The sequence below is a fragment of the Panthera uncia genome, chromosome X (assembly GCF_023721935.1).
Source record: "Panthera uncia isolate 11264 chromosome X, Puncia_PCG_1.0, whole genome shotgun sequence".
Taxonomy (NCBI): Eukaryota; Metazoa; Chordata; class Mammalia; order Carnivora; family Felidae; genus Panthera; species Panthera uncia.
The window spans coordinates 3,889,395-3,908,329 of NC_064817.1; the positions used below are offsets into that span (position 1 = coordinate 3,889,395).

At 46.4% G+C, this 18,935-nt stretch overlaps 1 protein-coding gene across 1 annotated transcript in view; it reads left to right on the forward strand.

Moving 5' to 3' along the window:
- Positions 1–18,935, forward strand: part of STS (steroid sulfatase) — a 130,091-nt gene that overhangs the window by 36,409 nt on the left and 74,747 nt on the right. The window contains 4 exon segments of the mRNA XM_049643357.1: positions 3,224–3,364; positions 6,066–6,187; positions 6,275–6,397; positions 7,979–8,402. Of these exon segments, the coding sequence (XP_049499314.1) occupies positions 3,228–3,364; positions 6,066–6,187; positions 6,275–6,397; positions 7,979–8,402 (806 nt within the window). The 5' untranslated portion in view covers positions 3,224–3,227.

The following is an 18,935-nucleotide window of genomic DNA, read 5'->3' on the forward strand; positions in this document are numbered from 1 at the left end:
TGTGTGTGACTAATAGTCCATTGACTGTGTGTGTGTGTGTGTGTGTGTTTGTGTGTGTGACTAATGGTCCATTGACTCTGTGTGTGTGTATGTGTGTATGTGACTGAGTAATAGTCTATTGACTGTGTGTGTGTGACTGAGTAATACTCCATTGACTGTATGTGTGTGTGTGTGTGTGTGTGTGACTAGTAATCCATTGACTGTGTGTGTGCGTGTGAGTAATAGTCCGTTGACTCTGTGTGTGTGTATATGTGTATGTGACTAATAGCCCGTTGTGTGTGTGTGTGTGTGTGACTAATAGTCCATTGACTGTGTGTGTGTGTGACTAATAGTCCATTGACTCTGTGTGTGTGCGTGTGTGAGACTAATAGTCCATTGTGTGTGTGTGTGTGTGACTAATAGCCCATTGACTGTGTGTGTGTGTGACTGAGTAATAGTCCATTGACTGTGCACGTGTGTGTATGTGTGCACGTGCGTGCATGCCGCATCTTCTCTGTCCCTCTGTTGACAGATGTTTGGGTAGGTCCCATGTCTTGGCCATTGTGAATAACGTGATGAACTCAGGAACGCATGTACCTCTGAGATCCCGATTGCAGGGCAGCCCTTTATTTCCACCACGTCGGCTGAGTCCCCGTCATGGACACAGGATGTCAGGGAACAGTGGATGAGACTGAGGCACGGGCAGCTCATGTTTCACGCCCAAGACCTCGTTGCTGGTGGCCTGAGCGGGGACAAGACCCCTGACCCACAGTCCTTCATTCATCCCCCCCTACTTCCTAACAAGCAGGCAGTAAAAGCCACCAAAGAGAGAATTGAGGGCAGCGTAAGGGGTGGGAGAGTGGCTGCTGTATGAGCCATGGCTCCCTGCTTGCTTGTCTCTAGAGGAAGAGGGTAGTGGAGAACAGAGTTGGCTTTTATGAGAAGGGAAGGTGCTTGAGAGGGAGAGAGACGTAAGACGGGAGAGCAGAAGTGCGTCAGGAAGGAGAGGAAGGAGGTGTTCCTCCAGGTCAGTGGTGGGGGCCAGTCGTGGCCACGGAGCATTATCTGTAAGCACTGCTGATACACAGGTAGGTGCAGAGGAGAAGTCCGTGGTCACTCAGATGGGCGGCAGCTTCCGAATCCTTCTGTAGACACCGAGCTGCTTAGCTAGGAGAGCACATGACGTGTGTGCAGATGATTTGACAGATGCTGGGAGGGGTGCCAGGTGGGCATACATCGGCCCCTCTCTACTGGGGCCTCTGTTGCTGCTGGAAGAGAGGGGGCGAGGCGGCGAGGCTGGGGTGCAGCTGAGCATCGTCCAGTGACCCATGAGCCCCATAGCAAGGGTGCCAGTGATGTCACGGCTGGGAAACCCTGTTCACAATATCAATCATCGTTTATTTACCCAATAAATAATTAATCCTGATGAAATACAGTTAAAATAATAATGATAACGAGCACGTGCTCCTGTGTTCTTCATGTAGGTGAGCTCACGAAGGCGTAGGCAGAGGGCTTACAGTGCGCACGTGCACACACAAAAGTGCGCTTCCAGATAAGAAGTTGTGTGTATTTAGTGTCCAGGTTAAGGGAAGCACGAAAACACCCAGTAGTTAGAAGCACACAAGCACGGTGTTGTGGTTCTCTTGCCTTCTCTGGTGGGAAGGCGCCACGTTGCTTTGTTGTGGGGACGGGAGGTTAGGGGGCATGCTCGTTTATCCGTCACTGGTGTTAGTTTTGCATTTCCAAGGGGTTGCATCCACTTAGGGACCCCTGACGTGCGAGCCCAGGGCATTTCGTAGGCACTACTAATGGGTGTCTTCAGTAATCTTGAGAAGCTTCACTGTGTGTCGGTGCTCATAGCGACAGACGGATGCTCCTTTTCACATCCTTCTACTACCCATCGAACCTTCCACCCACGTACCATGCAGGGTAGTCTCCTTCTTAACCTGTGTTTCGGTGGAGTTCGGAGTGAGGCATTTTTAATTCAACAGAAAAAACGTCGGTGCTATGTGTCGCGCGGCTTTCTTGGATGCTCGCTCACCCAGCCGCTGCCCTCCTAGTGCCCACAGCGCAGCGAGGAAAGAGGACGTCCAGTTTCATAGCCACCCAAGTTGTTGTGCAGTGTTGCTGAGCCACAAATGCTGTGTAACGTCGGGGAGTACGTTCAGAGAGGAGAGGTTAAGAAGGACATGAATGTTGACCGTGGTCAGGGACTGGGGTGTATCTCCTGCACACCTCCCTGCCGCCCACCAGGCCTGTCGAACAACATGCCCGGGACAGCACCTGCCAGTGCTCTGGCTCTCACTTGATGGGACACAGGGTCAGGGCTGCAAAAGCAGTAGATGACGGGAACCAGAGGAGCGACGGAGGCAGACAACAAAATGAACTGGGAAGCCCCGTCCTCCGGTAGAGGAGAGAATCTGATTCCCAGGGCCAGGCTTCTGGTTCCAGCTGGGAGGTTGAACGGACACAGGGACCCTGGTCTAGGAGGCGGGGAGACAGTGATGGGAGACGGCGAAGTGTGACCTATTACCCAGCACCTCGAGCTGCCCCAGGCTATAAACCTTGTGCTCCTTGAGTTTTGAAACGTTGACCCAACCTTCCCTTTAAAAACAAACAAAAAAGAAGCGAATTTTAGAAAGGAGAGGACGTTGACAGTTGGGTCTTAATGAAGTGCCCGTCTATCCACAGCTCACACAGAGAACTTTTAGCTAATTACAGAGCTCACATGCCAAAAAAAGATGGCGGGTGGTTGTGTTTTCCTTCTTCCAAGCAGAGCCTATGTGTTGGGGAAGAGTAGTAGAATAGAGATGACAGGTCATGGGGTGCCTGGGTGCCTCATTTGGTTGAGCATCCGACTCTTGGTTTCCATTGAGGTCATGATCTCTTAGTTTGTAGGTTCGAGCCCCATGTCAGGCTCTGAGCTGATCCTGCAAAGCCTGCTTGGGATTCTCTCTCTGCCCCTCTCTCCATCACGCTCTCTCTGTCTCGCACAAAACAAATAAACTTAAATAAAATAAAAAAAAAAAAAAGAAATGAGAGGTCATTACTATCCTTGGAGACAGAAATGTTTGTTTTGGAAGCAAACACCCTGGAAAGAGGACAAAGTGCTTTGCTCACCGGAGCCTGTGTTCTTGCAGCACAAATGGTCTGGGGCGACAGGTTGGGAGAAGGTCCCAGAAAAGGAGGTGGTCCATTGCACGCTGGCATCCCTCACTTCTGTCTTTGTCGTTGCCCTTTGCAGGAGGATGAGGATTCGCCTGGTCCTGCTGTCATTCCTGAGTGTGGCCCAGAGCCATGCAGCCACAAGGCCCAACCTGGTCCTCCTGCTGGCTGACGACCTTGGCATCGGAGATCTTGGGTGCTATGGAAACAAGACCCTCAGGTGCGATGACGTGCTTGTCGTGCGAAAGCCTGGCCCTGCTCGTAGGCAGTGGTCCCCAGTGATGTGAACACAGTCACAGAGCATGCAGACCACCCCTTCAGGGCACACTCGTTGATGTGTGACTTCTCGTGGGTGCAGGCAGATACTGGCGTCGGGAAGGCAGGCAGGACTTGATGTGTTTGAACATGGGTAGTGAGTTGCATCAACCCAGAGAGACCACTGGAAAGATACTCCTAATGACTGTCTGACCCAATGATACTGTCCTGCTTCCACACGTCCTCCATCTCTTCTTCCCATTGGCTCACCTCTTTATTTTATTTTCTCTGTCTGGTACCTGGCTTTGTGCCAGTGGGTGGCCCCCCTGCCCCCACCCCTCCTTGTTTTGCCTCCACAGTTACCACCCTGGCCGGGACAGGTGGCCCAGAGGCATGTGTCAGGTTGGATGACTCCAGAACCTTCCAAGGATCAGGGGTCATGGTGATGCTAGAAGGACACTGGGGACCAGAATCAGGGACAGATGAGGGCATCTCGTTTCTCAGCCCCCTGCGTAACACTAGGTTCATGTAAGATGTATTCTAAGGGCCCTTTGGTTTAAAAAAGGAAGTTGGTCCTTGAGTAATAGAATATTGGCATCAAGACGGCATTCTCTCTTTATAACGATGAGGAAACAATCACATAAACTGGTCCTGAGCTTCCTCTTACTTAGTAATGATCAGTTCAAACCGAATCACACAAGGTGGGGAAAGAGATCGTGTGCTTTTATAGAATCTTCTCATGAGATCTATCAATAGTGACTCTGTGAAGCTTGGGGATGGACGCACTGGTAAGTGCCACGGGACACTGATTTACTTTCTTGCCATCACTCTGCCTCGTCATCGTCTCTTCTACATGACAACGCAGCAGGAAGGGGTGTTTCGTTGTGATGTGTCACATCAAACAGAAGTTGGCTATACGTTTTTCTTTTCAGGAGAAACCATTGTGCAAGCCTTAACCAGACGTGTCTCAGTTCCACACTGAACCTTTGCATCAGATGCCGCTTGTTCTGTTCTGTTTTGTTTTTAATGTTTAGGTATTTTTGAGACAGAGACACCCAAGCAGGCTGCGCACTGTCAACACAGAGCCCGATGTGGGGCTCAAACCAAGAAACAATAAGTTGATGACCTGACCCAAAATCAGGAGTGGGATACTTAACTGACTGAGCTAAGTGACTGAGGCACCCAGGTGCCCCTCTGTCATTCAACTTTTTTTTTACTTATTTATTTTTTAATAATTTTGTTTAAGTTTATTTATTTTTGAGATTGAAGAAAGAATCCCAAGCAGGGTCTGCGCTGTCTGCCCAGAGTGCAACACAGAGCTCAGACTCACAAACCGTGAGATCATGACCTGAGCCAAAACCAACAGTCGGAAGCTTAGCTGACTGAGCCACCCAGGCATCCCGATGCTGCTTGTTGTTTTAAACTGTGAGCTTACCTGTGATATTTGTTAGAGTTTTAAACACATGGGCAAGGATGAGATTTCAATTGACCACATAAGTTTTCCACCCACCGTTCGCCTCATTTTGTAAAAAATGGCGTAGATCTTACTTTTTGACACTTGCCGTACATCTCTTTTTAGTAATTTACTTTTTCTTATTCATGTCTGTTCATTTTAAAAATTTTATTTATTATTTTTAATATTCTGTGTATTCCTCAGTATACATATGGCTCAGTTGGTGAAGTATCTGACTCTTGATTTCGGCTCAGGTCATGATCTCACGGTTCATAAGATCAGGCCCCACATCAGGCCCTGTGCACTGACCACATAGAGCCTGCCTGGGATTCTCTCTCTCTCCCTCTCTTTCTGCCCCTCCCCCCTCAAAATAAATAAACATTAAAACAATATACGTATTCCTGAAGTTCACTGAGAGAACAGACAACCGTTCCTATTCAGCTGTCTTAATTTAAAAAAATTACAATCAAGCTTTAAGGTTTTGTTTCTACCAAATCTCAAAAGGAAGAAAAAAAGTGTCAGTCTAGGGATGGGGAGGTTTAAGTCAGATACACAGGTTCAGTCCTTCTAAATCTTCTAAATCTCTGACTGAAGGCAGAAAAGCACAGGGAAGAAGTTGACTGTCAAATGCACACATGAAATTCATGGGCGGGGGAGCACGTTGATGATAGCACTGCGAGGAGACGACTGTACCCTTGACGCTGTACACCACCGAGGGCTACTCTGTGTGGGCACCGGGCTGTGGGCCATGATGAGCAAGATGTGTGTTACCCCCACGGTGCAGGCACGGAGCGCAGTGAACCGAGCTGTCCGTTTATGGTGAGCAAGCTGCTGTGATAGGATCTGTGTCCCACACACACATGAAGACCCCCCAGGGACAAGCTTGGTCATAGGAGGCTCAGGAGAATCCCGTCTGTGCCAGGACCTGCAGGACAGAAAGTGGGCTGGCAGAGAGGGCGCGGCCTCATTCCCAGCGGACGATGAGGGGTGAGAGTTCAGCGTGGTCCCAGAACAGAATGCCTAGCATGTGCACAACAACTGTGATGGGATCGGCCGGTCTGTTCCCAGAGCAGAAGCACTGGGATGGTTTGTCTTGCATCATGCATCCTCCTAGGTGTCTCCATGGATGATGGAGAGGTGACGCACTGTGAAAAGCCACAGTGGAGCTGCATGTGTCAAGGTCATCGTGAATGACACGAGTCTTCTGTTCTAGGACTCCCAATATTGACCGGTTGGCTGAAGGGGGCGTGAAGCTCACACAGCACCTGGCGGCATCACCCCTGTGCACCCCGAGTAGGGCAGCCTTCATGACAGGCCGCTACCCCATCCGATCAGGTAACCTGCGGGCTCCGTGGCCATGGCTGCTGGCCTCCTAAGGGCATCCCCAGACTCCTGTTTCAGTGCTCATCTCTCCTGCTTCAGGAATGGCATCTGAGTTCCTCGTGGGTGTGTATCTCTTCTCGGCCTCATCTGGAGGACTTCCCACCAGCGAGATTACATTTGCCAAGCTTCTCAAGGGTCAAGGCTATTCAACAGCTCTCATAGGTATGGGCAGCTGTGGAGTGGGAATCGAGGGCCTGGGACAGGACATGGTGACTGCCTTCTTACGGATGACATCACGCATACAGTTTGCACAACTTCAGATAGGGAACAAATGATCTCCATTTCCATTAAAATGCAATACACCTATCTGAGCTATTTGAATGTAAGGATACGGTCAGTGTGTGTATGTGGATGGATGGATGGATGGATAGATAGATAGATAGATAGATAGATAGATAGATAATGATAGATGGATGGACTGATGAATGTATGGATAAATGGAAAGGTGGATGACATAGGTGACAGAGGTAAGGATAGATAGATCAACAGATGAAGTAGATGATGGATGGGTGGATGAATGGATGAATTGTGGATGAAAGGATGAATGATGGAGGGATGAATGAGTGATGGATATAGGGATGGATGATGGATGATAGATATATGGATAATGGGTAGATGATGGATGGATGGATGATGGATGGATGGATGAATGATGGATAGATGGGTAGATAATGGATGGATAATGGGTGGATGGATAGATGATGAATGGATGGATATTGGGTTGATGGATGGATGCATGATGGATGGATGGTGGAGGGATGGATGGGTGCATAGAAGATGGTTAGATGGATGGATGTTGAATGGATGGGTAATTGGTGGATGGACGGATGAATGATGGATGAATGGATGATGAGTAGATGGATGATGGTTAAAGATGGATGATAAATTAATGAATGGATGGGTGGATGGATAGGTGATGGATGGACAGATGAGATACAGAGATGGAACAGATGATAGATTGATAAATAATTATAAATAGCCATACAGCATACGAAACTATGTATACACACTATGCTGTTGAGTATTTTAATTTTATATATTAGTGCTAAAATTATGTTAGACTTTGTCTCACTTGACATTGATTTTATTCAGTTGATAGGAGTGATACATTCGTCCTTTTTTAGTTAATACGCTTAAGTCTATGTGGGTCATCAGATGAATCCTAAAATATTTCATAGAAGCAAAATGACCATTGTCTTTCCTCCTACCTCTTGTCATTAAACCATCATGTTTTTCTTTTGTGAGACACTCAACCAATTTAGTGGTATAATTACCATTTTATAAGAAATGTTCATAGATGTTTAAAATAATTGCTGAGTTATGAGTGTGATTTGCTCATGCTTGAGGTGCAGCTTTTTGAGAAAGGATTCATTTTCACTTTTAATATTCAAGGGACAAAACCAAATTGGTCCTACAACTTTAATTTTAAGGAACTGTCTTTAAAGACACTGTGTTTTTCTGTGTATTTTTGTCACCTGCCTGTTAAATATGTTAGGTATTTTTCTTTTGTTTTCTTTTGTTATTTTCGACACTAAATTAGTTCTTGTTTTCTGATAGAGTGAGTAGTGAATACCTTGTTGTTTGTGGAGGAGGAAGTGAAAAACCAGGGGGTTCTACAGAATAGTAGGCGTTTGGCTAATAAACGTGCAGAGCGATCCCGCTTTTCACCAGGTGGGAATCAGACGCTAACGTTCAAGTTAGGGTGTTCATTGGGTCTAAACCTATCATCCGCTTCCTTCTCAGGGAAGTGGCACCTTGGGACGAACTGTCACAACAAAAGCGACTTTTGTCACCACCCATTGAGCCATGGCTTTGATTATTTCCATGGGATCCCTGTGACCAACCTAAGGGACTGCAAGCCCGGAGAAGGCAGTGTGTTCACCAGGGGTATCAGGCTGCTGGTGTTCATCCCTCTTCAGATCATAGCGGTCACTCTCCTCACCATGGTGGTGCTCAAGTACCTGGGGCTGGTCCGAGTGCCCCCTCTGGTCTTCTTTGGCCTTCTCTGCCTGGCCGCCATGATACTGGGCCTTCTGGTGTGCTTCCTGCATTACTTCCGGCCCCTGAACTGCTTCCTGATGAGGAACCACGAGATCACCCAGCAGCCTCTATCCTACGACAACCTCATGCAGAGGCTGGTGGCGGATGCGGCCCAGTTCATTCGACGGTAGGTATCACCTTTTATCCTGATGCTGTTGCCCGTGAAGCATAGTGTTTGGTTATTTCCGTACAGGTTGGAAAAATGGTGTGGTCTTGCCAGCCACGTTTCCCCTTCCATGCAGAGCAGATTTGTCCAGCTAGGCTCTCGGGAGGAAGGATGCAGAGAACGGACTGACACGTGATAGGAAGCGTAATGGCGTGGGCTCTCGCTGGAACAGCTCTGCCGATATCACTCACATCTTGTGCTCCTGGTACCATGCCAGAAAGGTCTCCCACATGACCAAAGGGGCTTTAAGTATCACCACGGTCATCACTCTTCAAGTGAGCATTGTAAGCACGGTCATTACTCTTCAAGCGAGCATTGTAAGCGTAGATGTCCTTGCGACACAAAGGACACAGGGAGATCCCCCATGAAAGTTTCCGAGCAAAACCACTGTGTGAGGAGAAAGGGGGAAGCTGACGATCTCGTTTAGTCCATGAGGACCCCTTTCATGCATAGTGTTGAGGGTTGCAGTCACCAACCAGAGAAGGGTTGGTGGCATTCCTGAGTAGGAACTGTATCAGGAACACCTACTGTCAAAAACAGAACCGTTCTGTTCCATTTGTCACCTTAGAGAAAAGTGGATGTTTCTTTTTTTCTTTTCAAAGTTTATTTATTTTGAGAGAGTGGGACAGAGAGGGGGAAGGGCAGAAACAGAGGGAGGGAGAGAGAATCGCAAGCGGGCTCCAGTCCATGAGTGCAGAGCCAGATGCAGAGCTTGAACTCATGAACTATGAGGTCATGACCTGAGCTGAAATCAGGAGTCAGGTGCCACCCAGGTGCCCTGAGAAAAGTGGAAATTTCATCTTAAAATCACACATTGGGTCTGGGCAGTCACTGGCCGCGTGCATGCTGGGAGCGTGAGTTGTTCCGGCAACAAAGGCTGCAGAGACTGGGTTTCAGCACAATGGCAGGAGGGAGGACGTAATGCGGGTCTGGACGGAAGATTTTAAGCTGGCAGTCATGCTCTTAAGTGTCCGTCGTAATCACTTGCATATAGAGGTGCCATTGGGTTATCGGTGCCTACGTAGGTTTGTTGGCCCGCACAGCCAGAATAATGGCTGCTCAGACTGTTACAAGAACCGAGGCTGCTGTTAAAACTGAAGGTTGCCCATCTTTTCTCTTGAGGTTGCTACTGAGCCGTGCTGAGGAACATCTCCTTTTAACAAGCTCCCCGAGAGAGTCTAAAACACATGTCTCCTAGGACACTCGGAAATGTACTAGAGTGTCGATGGGGACTTTAGGGACAAAAGCTGCAATTATTGTTTTGCCCCCAGACTTTTCTAGAAGGGGATACTGACTTGTGATCTAATGCAAAAGTTTTAGAACTTTATAAGGTATACATGTTATGTTGTCATCTTATGTCAGTAAGATATACATAGATTGTTAATTGAAACAAGTCTCTTGAAACGATTCTTTTTTTTTTTTAGCAGCATGATCACTTCTGATACTTTGCATCTTACTTTTTTTTTTTTTTTTAGTTTTTTTAACATTTATTCATTTTTGACAGACAGAGAGCAAGAGCGAGGGAGGGGCAGAGAGAGAAGGAGACACAGAATCCAAACCAGGTCTAGGCTCGGAGCTGACAGTACAGACCCCGAGGCGGGGCTTGAACTCACAAACAGTGACATCATGACCTGAGCTGAAGTCAGATGCTTAACCGACTGAACCGGCCAGGCGCTCCACTTTTTTTTTTTTGCATCTTATTCTGTTGTGTGTGTGTGTGTGTGTGTGTGTGTGTGTGTGTGTGTGTGTGTTTTGGTAATGTTTTATTTCTTTTTGAGAGAGAAAGTATGAGTGGGGGAGGGGCGCAGAGAGAGAGGGACAGAGGATACAAAGTAGGCTCTGCACTGACGGCGGTGAGTCCCCATGTGGGTCTCGAACTCAGGAACTGTGAGATCATGACCTCAGCCAAAGTCAAAGACTCAACCAACTGACCACCTAGGTGCCCCTGTAGTGTGTTATTTTTTTTTATTTTTTATTTTTTTAACGTTTATTCACTTTTGAGAGAGAGAGGGACAGAGTGTGAGCGGGGGAGGGGCAGAGAGAGGGGGAGACACAGAATCCAAAGCAGGTTCCAGGCTCCGAGCTGTCAGCACAGAGCCCGACACGGGGCTCGAACTCACGGACCGCGAGATCATGACCTGAGGCGAAGTTGGACGCTTAATCGACTGAAGCACCCAGGTGTCCCTGTTGTGTATTATTTTTTAAGAACTGGCTGTGACACTAAATTAGCGTCATAAGTCAACAGTGGGCCACAGTTCGCGTGGTTGAAAAAGCTCTTACCACGTGGGTTAACCTCGCTGTGTTTTCTAAGCAAGGGAGCAGCCATCCCGGACTCAGACGGCGCTCCCTGGGATTGCAGACCTGTCCACTCATGCCGGAACACAGCAGTCTGCTGTCTGCCAAATTTGCTCTAACAGCTGAACACTCGCCCATCCGTCTGCATCCACCAGCAATCTCTCAGAAACAGAAGACATTAATAATACGGTGGCCCCTGCAGAATCACAGGGGTCAGGGATCAGACTCGGCTTCTAGATGAATCACTTCTTTTCAACAGGTGGTATTTTGACAGCAGTGGAGGAGTCTATAGAGAGTATGAATATTCATATGATTACAAGGCATTTTAATGGGTCCCTCCGCATGGGGCTTTGGGAGGGAACCAAGAGTAATTTGATCCTAAGGGTATTGAAGCCTGTGTCGTTCATGTGGATGAGATGCAGGCATCTGCAATTTTCTGGCAGAACTAGAGATTTAAGATGTTCGAGCAACACCGCAGTTGAAAGTTGGGGTTATTGAGTTATTACAGAAGGGTTTATTCTTCGAAATAGATGGTTCCAGAGGAAATGCCTGTTGCTCACGTTGGTGTAGCACGTGCAGTCAGTATTAGTGAAAATACTGCATTTGTTTCCCAAAAAGGTTTTGCCATGACGTTGCCTGAACACACAAAGATTGAAAACATCTAGGTAAACCCATCCTTGGGTACAGTTGTCCTCAGACTGTGTCACATGTGATACCTGATTCGCTGCGGGTGATGGCCACACATCTTGAAAGATCTGCGTTAATGTGTCACCAAAGAATCATAGCAACATTTGTACAAAAAAAAAAAAAAAGATTGTTTTAAGGAGGTGAAGACCTCATTTATATGTGTTGTGTCATTGGCCAGCATATCCTGAATAATTTAAGAAGGTCTTACCACCTTTGTGTGAGAAATGGATTCAGACTCGGCAGGAGCAGGACAATGACCAAAGCAATGGCAATGTTTCTGAAATTTATTCAAATGCGTTTCAGTTCAGAATTTCCCAGTGGAAACTGGCACCTTCTCGTGATATGTTAGCATAAAAGACAATGTGGGGGGTATGCAGTTCACGTTCAATTCGTATGTCAATAATAGTGATAAAAATGGTTTAAACTGATATCTCTAAAATTTATTTATTTATTTATTTATTTATTTATTTATTTATTTTTACATTTTTATTCATTTTTGTTATTTGCAAGACAGAGCTAGAGCAGGGGAGGGGCAGAGAGAGAGGGAGACACAGAATCCAAAGCAGGCTCTTGGCTCTGAGCTGTCAGCACAGAGCCTGATGGGGGGCTCGAACTCACTGACTGTGAGATCACCGACTAAGCCACCCAGGTGCCCCTTTTATTTCTAAAATTTATATTCGTTCTCTAAGCCTTTTCGCTGGAATGATTTTATACTGAAGATACGGACTTGAGATGTGGAGCTGCGGATGACAGGGGCGTGAGGTCTTCTGAAGCAAATTTGCTACAGACAGGTCACCAGTGCTTACTTCTAACATTGAGGAGACTGGTGGTTGGGAATGCTGAAACCACAACATGGTCCGTGGGGCCTCATCCTAATTTACTCCCAGGGATAAAATTTGTCTTGGGGAGATGTTTTTGTTGGAAGGCTAGATGATTGGTTCACCACACCATATGCTATAAGCTGTATAGTAATTCAAGAGGCAGCTCATCCTGAACCCACTTGAATTAGCAAGAGTCCTTGTTGCTCTTAGAGGCAGGAATGAGCTGTAGATTTCTTGGAGATTGCCGGCCTTCCCGCTGTGTGCTGAGTGAAGGATCCTACAGCCATCCAGCTTCCTCCCTTAGGCATTCCTGTCTTCAGGACTCTGTAAATCAGAGCCAGCTTGGGTGCAAGGCGCAAACGGGGCATGTTCAAGTGTCAGCGACCTCTGCTCAGTGGTCCTTTCCTGCCAGGCCCTGGGGATACACACGTCACATCTTTCATGCTGCAAAACAGCCACATGAGATGGGAGAAAAGAGATGTCTTCTTGTGGGGGCATTTGAGGCCCCACATTTGGAGTGAATTACCAAAGCCCTATGACTAATAGCAACACACTAGATCCAAAACCACAGCTAAGTGCCCGTGAAGCCTCCTCTCTCTTTCGGAGTGGGCCATTTAGATGCCTCTGCTCTGCTCTGCCAGGGACTCTGCCAACTTGCTGATTAGATTTGAGTACAGGGGAGGTGGAAGGAGACCAGGGAATCTTACAGATGTCTCAGCAGACCGTCTACAAACGGAAGAGTCCAGGTGTCACCCCTCAAAGGAGATGCAGCCTGGTAGTTCTTCCAGGAGCTCTGAGGTCCGCACAGTCATTACCATGGTGATGGAGAAGTGTTTGCATATTCTGAATAGAAAACAGAGGCTGCATAATAACAGGTGAATTTAGTGAGTTAATTTTATTCACAAAGTAGTGTTTCATTCATTTAAGTCAAGGCTACATTTAAAAAGGTTAATGCCACTGGGTAGAATGAGATCCACATTTCATATCGTCCTCGACAGAGCGAGGGGAACCTGGGCCATTGTGTGGTGTCAGGGGCCAGATATGTTGGCCTCTTTTCTCCCTAAATTCATGGAAAACACCGCTTCATTGCTAGGGAAAACATTACAATTGAAAGAAACTTCTCTTTGTTTTTCTCTGCGAATATTCACATGTTCAGGCTGAAGAGGGCATTTCTAAGAAGCACGGTGACTTTACACACACCCACATAATTTGTATAGTTTATGGTATCCAGCGATTGGATTCAAAAATTCATATGAAATTGACCCTGAGAATTCTGTTCTCCAGGCTCCCGTGTTCAGTGCATATTGAATGTATTCAACATGTACTCAATATGTATTGAACATATTTAGTGTAGGTGTGTGTGTGTGCTAAGAGGCTGTCATTGGAAGTGAAATAAATGCTAATAATTTTCAGTTGAGCTTAAGAAGGGATATCTCTTGTATTTTTAGCGTTGAGTCTACTAGAAAGCAAATGTAAACTTTGGCAAAGATCTAGAGTTCCATTATTTATTTATTTATTTATTTATTTATTTTTAAATTTACATCCAAGTTAGTTGGCAGATAGTACAATAATGATTTCAGGAGTAGAATCCAGTGATTCATCCCCTACATATAACACCCAGTGCTCATCGTAACAAGTGCCCCCCTTAATGTGCCCCTTGCCCATTTAGCCCATCCCCCCACCCACAATCCCTCTAGCAACCTTCTGTTTGCTCTCTGTATTTAAGAGTCTCTTATGTTTTGTACCCCTCCCTGTTTTTACATTATTTTTGCTTCCCTTCCCTTATGTTCATCGGTTTTATATCTTAAATTCCTCATATGAGTGAAGTCATATGATGTCTTTCTCTGACTAATTTCGCTTAGCGTAATACCCCGCAGTTCCATCCATGTAGTTGCAAATGGCAAGATTTCATTCTTTTTGATTGCCGAGTAATACTCCATTGTATATATATACCACATCTTCTTTATCCATTCATCCATCGATGGACATTTGGGCTCTTTCCACACTTTTGCTATTGTCAATAGCACTGCTATAAATATTGGGGTGCATGTGCCCCTTCGAAACAGCATACCTGTATCCCTTGGATAAATACCTGGTAGTGCAATTACTGGGTCGTAGGGTAGTTCTATTTTTAATTTTTTGAGGAACCTCCATACTGTTTTCCAGAATAGCTGCACCAGTTTGCATTCACACCAACAGTGCAAAAGGGTTTCTCTGCATCCTCGCCAACACCTATTGTTGCCTGACTTGTTAATGTTAGCCATTCTGACAGGTATGAGGTGGTATCTCCTTGTGGTTTTGATTTGTATTTCCCTGATGATGAGGGATGTTGAGCATCTTTTCATGTGTGTGTTAGTCATCTGGAAGTGTTCTTTGGAAAAGTGTCTATTCATGTGTTTTGCCCATTTCTTCACTGGATTATTTGTTTTTCGGGTGTTGAGTTTCATAAGTTTTTTACAGATTTAGGATACTAACCCTTCATCTGATACATCATTTACAAACATCTTCTCCCATTCCATCAGTTGCCTTTTAGTTTTGTTGATTGTTTTCCTTCGACATGCAGAAGACTTTTGTCTTGATGAGGTCCCTAGAGTTCTGTTTTTAATCTCTGATTTCCCAGAGTGGCAAGATCTCATTTTTGTGACTTCAACAAATCCTGATTTGCAAAGGGAAGCGACCATGACATCAGAATGTTGGAAAAGCATGAGTAAGCAGAGGAGGTAACTTTGCCACACAGAGAGTATGTGCTTACTGGAGGGTCACGGGGAAGTGCTCCCTCTACCATTTTCCATGGTGTGTAGTTTTACAGGAAATAGAGACTTCTTTCTGCAAACATTGTTGTCATCATAATGCTGTAAAACCTGGAACTAGCTGATAAATGTATCATCGGAAGACCTGACCTTTTATCCTGTTCCACTGCCATTGATATTTGGCACATTCAAAATCTTGAAACGCATTTACAGGGTCCCTTCGACCTAGCCTTTGACATTTCCAGCCAGACTGTGGTATAAGTGGCCATGATGAATAGCTGCGATTTGGCACAAAGCATCTTCTGAAGAAAGAGATTGTGGGATGACTTTATTAGTTTAAATAAGAGTTTAAGCCAGAAAGGAATGGGGGTGATATCGATTTTAATTCACGGGGAGAAAAGTACATCAGATTAACGATTAAGGGCAACACAAAGGGACACATATGTGTTCAACAGGAGAAAGGTTAAGTAATTAAAGAATGGTCTTGCTCAGTAAGGATAGATGCCCCTTGATTGGTTTCTACCTTGCATGAGCCAACAGGACGTGGGTTTAGGAATGCAGGGGGTTTGGGCTCTTAGTATGAGTGTCCATCCCAGGCTGAGCAAGCCACAAGCCAAATACAGTTACAGGCAGCTCCTTGCTTTTTGCTCTAGTGTGTCTAGATCCACAGCATTCCTAACTGAAGGGGGCGTGTGGATAAAGCACTCTCAGACCTTCCTCCTTTCATCAAACACACACATCTCTTTTATGCCCTGGGATTATGACCTAAACTGGAATCAGCAAGCACGGCCTTTGGGACGTCAGGCATTGAAGCACGGATTCCTGGGGGTCCAGGCTGGTGAGGAAATTAGCAATGGGTGGTCCGGGTCTGGAGGCCCAAGGGAACTGGCTTTGGTTCAGCTCCTTCCCAGTGGTGGCCTGCTGTCCCTCAGAAATGCAGGCTGGTGCTGCTGACTTGTCCCTTGTTCCAGAAAGGAGGTACTGGGTGGTTCAGTTGACTGGCTATCCAACTCTCGATTTTGGCTCAGCTCATGATCTCACGGTTCTGAGAGTTCAAGCCCCACATCGGGCTCCGTGCTGACAGCATGGAGCGTGCTTCAGATCCTCTGTCCCCTTCTCTCATTGCACCTCCCTGCTTGCTCTCCGTCTGTCAAAAACAAATAAACATTTATCTTAAAAAAGAGAAAGGATAAATGCCTATTTGTGAGAGGGAACTATTTGAGGAGGAGTTGTTTTTTTTTTTTATGGGAAACTTCTCAGTGTTTTAACGTTAGCTTGTTTTTTTTAGCACTCAGAACCACTGTTGAATGAATGAATTGCTGTACTCTCTGTGCCTTAGAATAGACCCCATTTTACTCACTTCCCGGGGTCCTCTTTTTGTGTCCTTCATGGGCTTCTCTCCCCGTCCCTAGGCTGGGGGCGAACCTGCACAATAGATGATCTGTCTTCTATTGTCCTTCAGGATCATAACAGTTATTCCTAGCAGGCACATTTACTGTGATGGGGTGAATATACTCTCCTCTTCTCTTTCTCTCCCCTTGGAGGGCCCATCCAAGGAGGCTCTCTCTGCCACCGTTTTAGGTACTCTCCTAGTAACTGAAAAGAAATGCGATCGATTTTCCAAAGGCACTTTGGAGAAACCATCTCCTTCCTCGGGGTCTCATTTCCTATTACAACAATTACAGATGTTTTTATTTCCTGTTACCTAAAATGCAGGGAAACAATTTTTTTATTTTGTTTCTGCATAACCTCAGTGTCTTGCAGTTACCTCACCCCTAAAAATAAAATCTTTCTTTGGGTTAGGAGAATGAATGCATGGACGCCAGGGAATTTACAACCAGAAGCAGCAAAGAATCTTTCCTGTACCTGTTGTAGGGTAGGGCGTGTGGGTGACCTCAGGTACATGCATTCCGGTCACAGTGGGCTTGGAGAGTCACAGCTGGTGATGAGTGGGTTCAGAGTCTGGTAGCCTCCGTTGGTGACCCATCTAATGTAACGTGAGAGCCACAGACAAGTCTGCGTGTGCAAAATTCTTGCACAGAGAGCCCAGCGTGAAGGTCAGCAGATGAGGCCAGTGTGGGCAGGCTGGAAGGATGTGGGTGAAGACTGAAACCAGGCAGCTTTTTTTTAGGTCTGTTACATAGATTGGCTTTCAGACCTGGGTGTCCATTTCGTCTCCCTGCGTTTTCGAGGGAAGAAGGTGTCTTTCCTAGTTTTCTCATCTTTATTTTTGTTTTCCAGAGCCATCTCTATTTTTCTGTGGCTCCAAAAGTGACACGTGCTACTGTAAAAAATTGAAGCGGTGTAAAAATGGGTAATGTCGAATGTTGACATTGTTGCTGGTCTTTGCTCCTTCACACTAAGTTCTCGCTTTCCCCAGCCCAAGATGCAGCAAAGTCTGTGTGTTAGTGGTATCTCTCTGGGTTTCTTTCCATACATGTCAGTTTTTATTTTTAAAATTATTATGATTTAGGGCTACCTGGCTGGCTCAGTTGGTAGAGCATGTGACTCTTGACCTCAGAGTTGGGAGTTCAAGCCCCACAATGCATGTAGAGATTATTTAAAAATAAAATCTTTAATTTTTTTAATGTTTAATTTTTGAGAGAGAGAGAGAGAGAGAGAGAATGAGCAGGGGAGGGGCAGAGAGAGAGGGAGATACAGAACCTGATGCGGGGCTCAAACCCATGAACCGTGAGATCATGACCTGAGCCAAACTCGGATGCTTCACCAACTGAGCCACCCAGCCACCCCTAAAAATAAAATCTTTTAAAAAACTATTCCGATTTGTTGAATGAATAATTTGGGCACTCCGTGTAATCACACTTGTGCTTTTAGCTCATCTGGGTAGCAAATACCCAGGACAGGTGCCTGCCATCATCTAGTGTCCTGTCTGTGAGTATACACTGGGAGAGTGCTGACATACACGTGTTTGTGGAAAGCATTTGCATGCAGCGTCACGTTGCATGAACCTTTGGAACCTGCCTCTCTCCAGGAGCAAGTTATTGACCCTGCCAAGTTGAGATTGGTTTCTGGCGGCAGGATCTGAGAAAGCCTACCTTTATAGTTTCAGTCCCGAGTACCATGTCAGCCAAATGTTCATCCGGTCGATGTGGGGGTGTGTGTGGAGGCAACAGAGGAACCGCTGGGTGTGTACATCTGTGTCTCGTACACAGCGGTGGCACTGACCTCTGGCTGGGTGACTGGTGAGGCCGTTCGCTGCCTCGTGCCTGCTGTAATCACAGCATCCGAGGGCTCTCAGAAGGAACCAACACACATTCCTGTGTGCTTCCCAGTTACTCCCGACACTGGCTCATGCTGGGACTTTGGTTGAATAAGAACGGTCAAGCCCTCGGATGAGGAATATGCTGTTCCAGACCTTCATGGCAGAAAAAAACAAAAACAAACAAAAAGAAAACAACAACAGCTTGAGAAAAAAAAAACCAAATGCCTCCTCCGTCTCCATGCCTATGTTTTCACCCTGTATTTATAGGACGTCAGTCTTTGCATTCTCAGATTGAAATGATTGCAGGCTACTGGGAAGGCACAGAGCTGCCTGCTGTATTTTCACAAACACAGCGAAACCATGTAGTGGCGGAAAGTTCTCTATCTTTTCACACGGCATGCAAGACCGTGGCAATACATTTTCAGAAACGTTGTGTACTGAAGTGCGGAAGCTAATAAAACAGGACCTAAGCTGTTATTGACAAGTCTCCCTCCCAGCAACTTGATGGAGTGTCACGGAGGCTTCCAGGTCGTAGACCCAGGCGTCCTCGATGACTCTGACCTCCTCTCTGTCAGAGGCTGTTGCTCAGCGAGAATTGCTACCCCAGAGAGGAGGCTGTGAGTCACACTGCAGGGTGTGTGCACGGAAGCCATGGATTTGCGTGTGCCTAGCTCACGTCCCGTGCACCGTCCAGTGTCCTGTAGTCCCGCACGGTAAA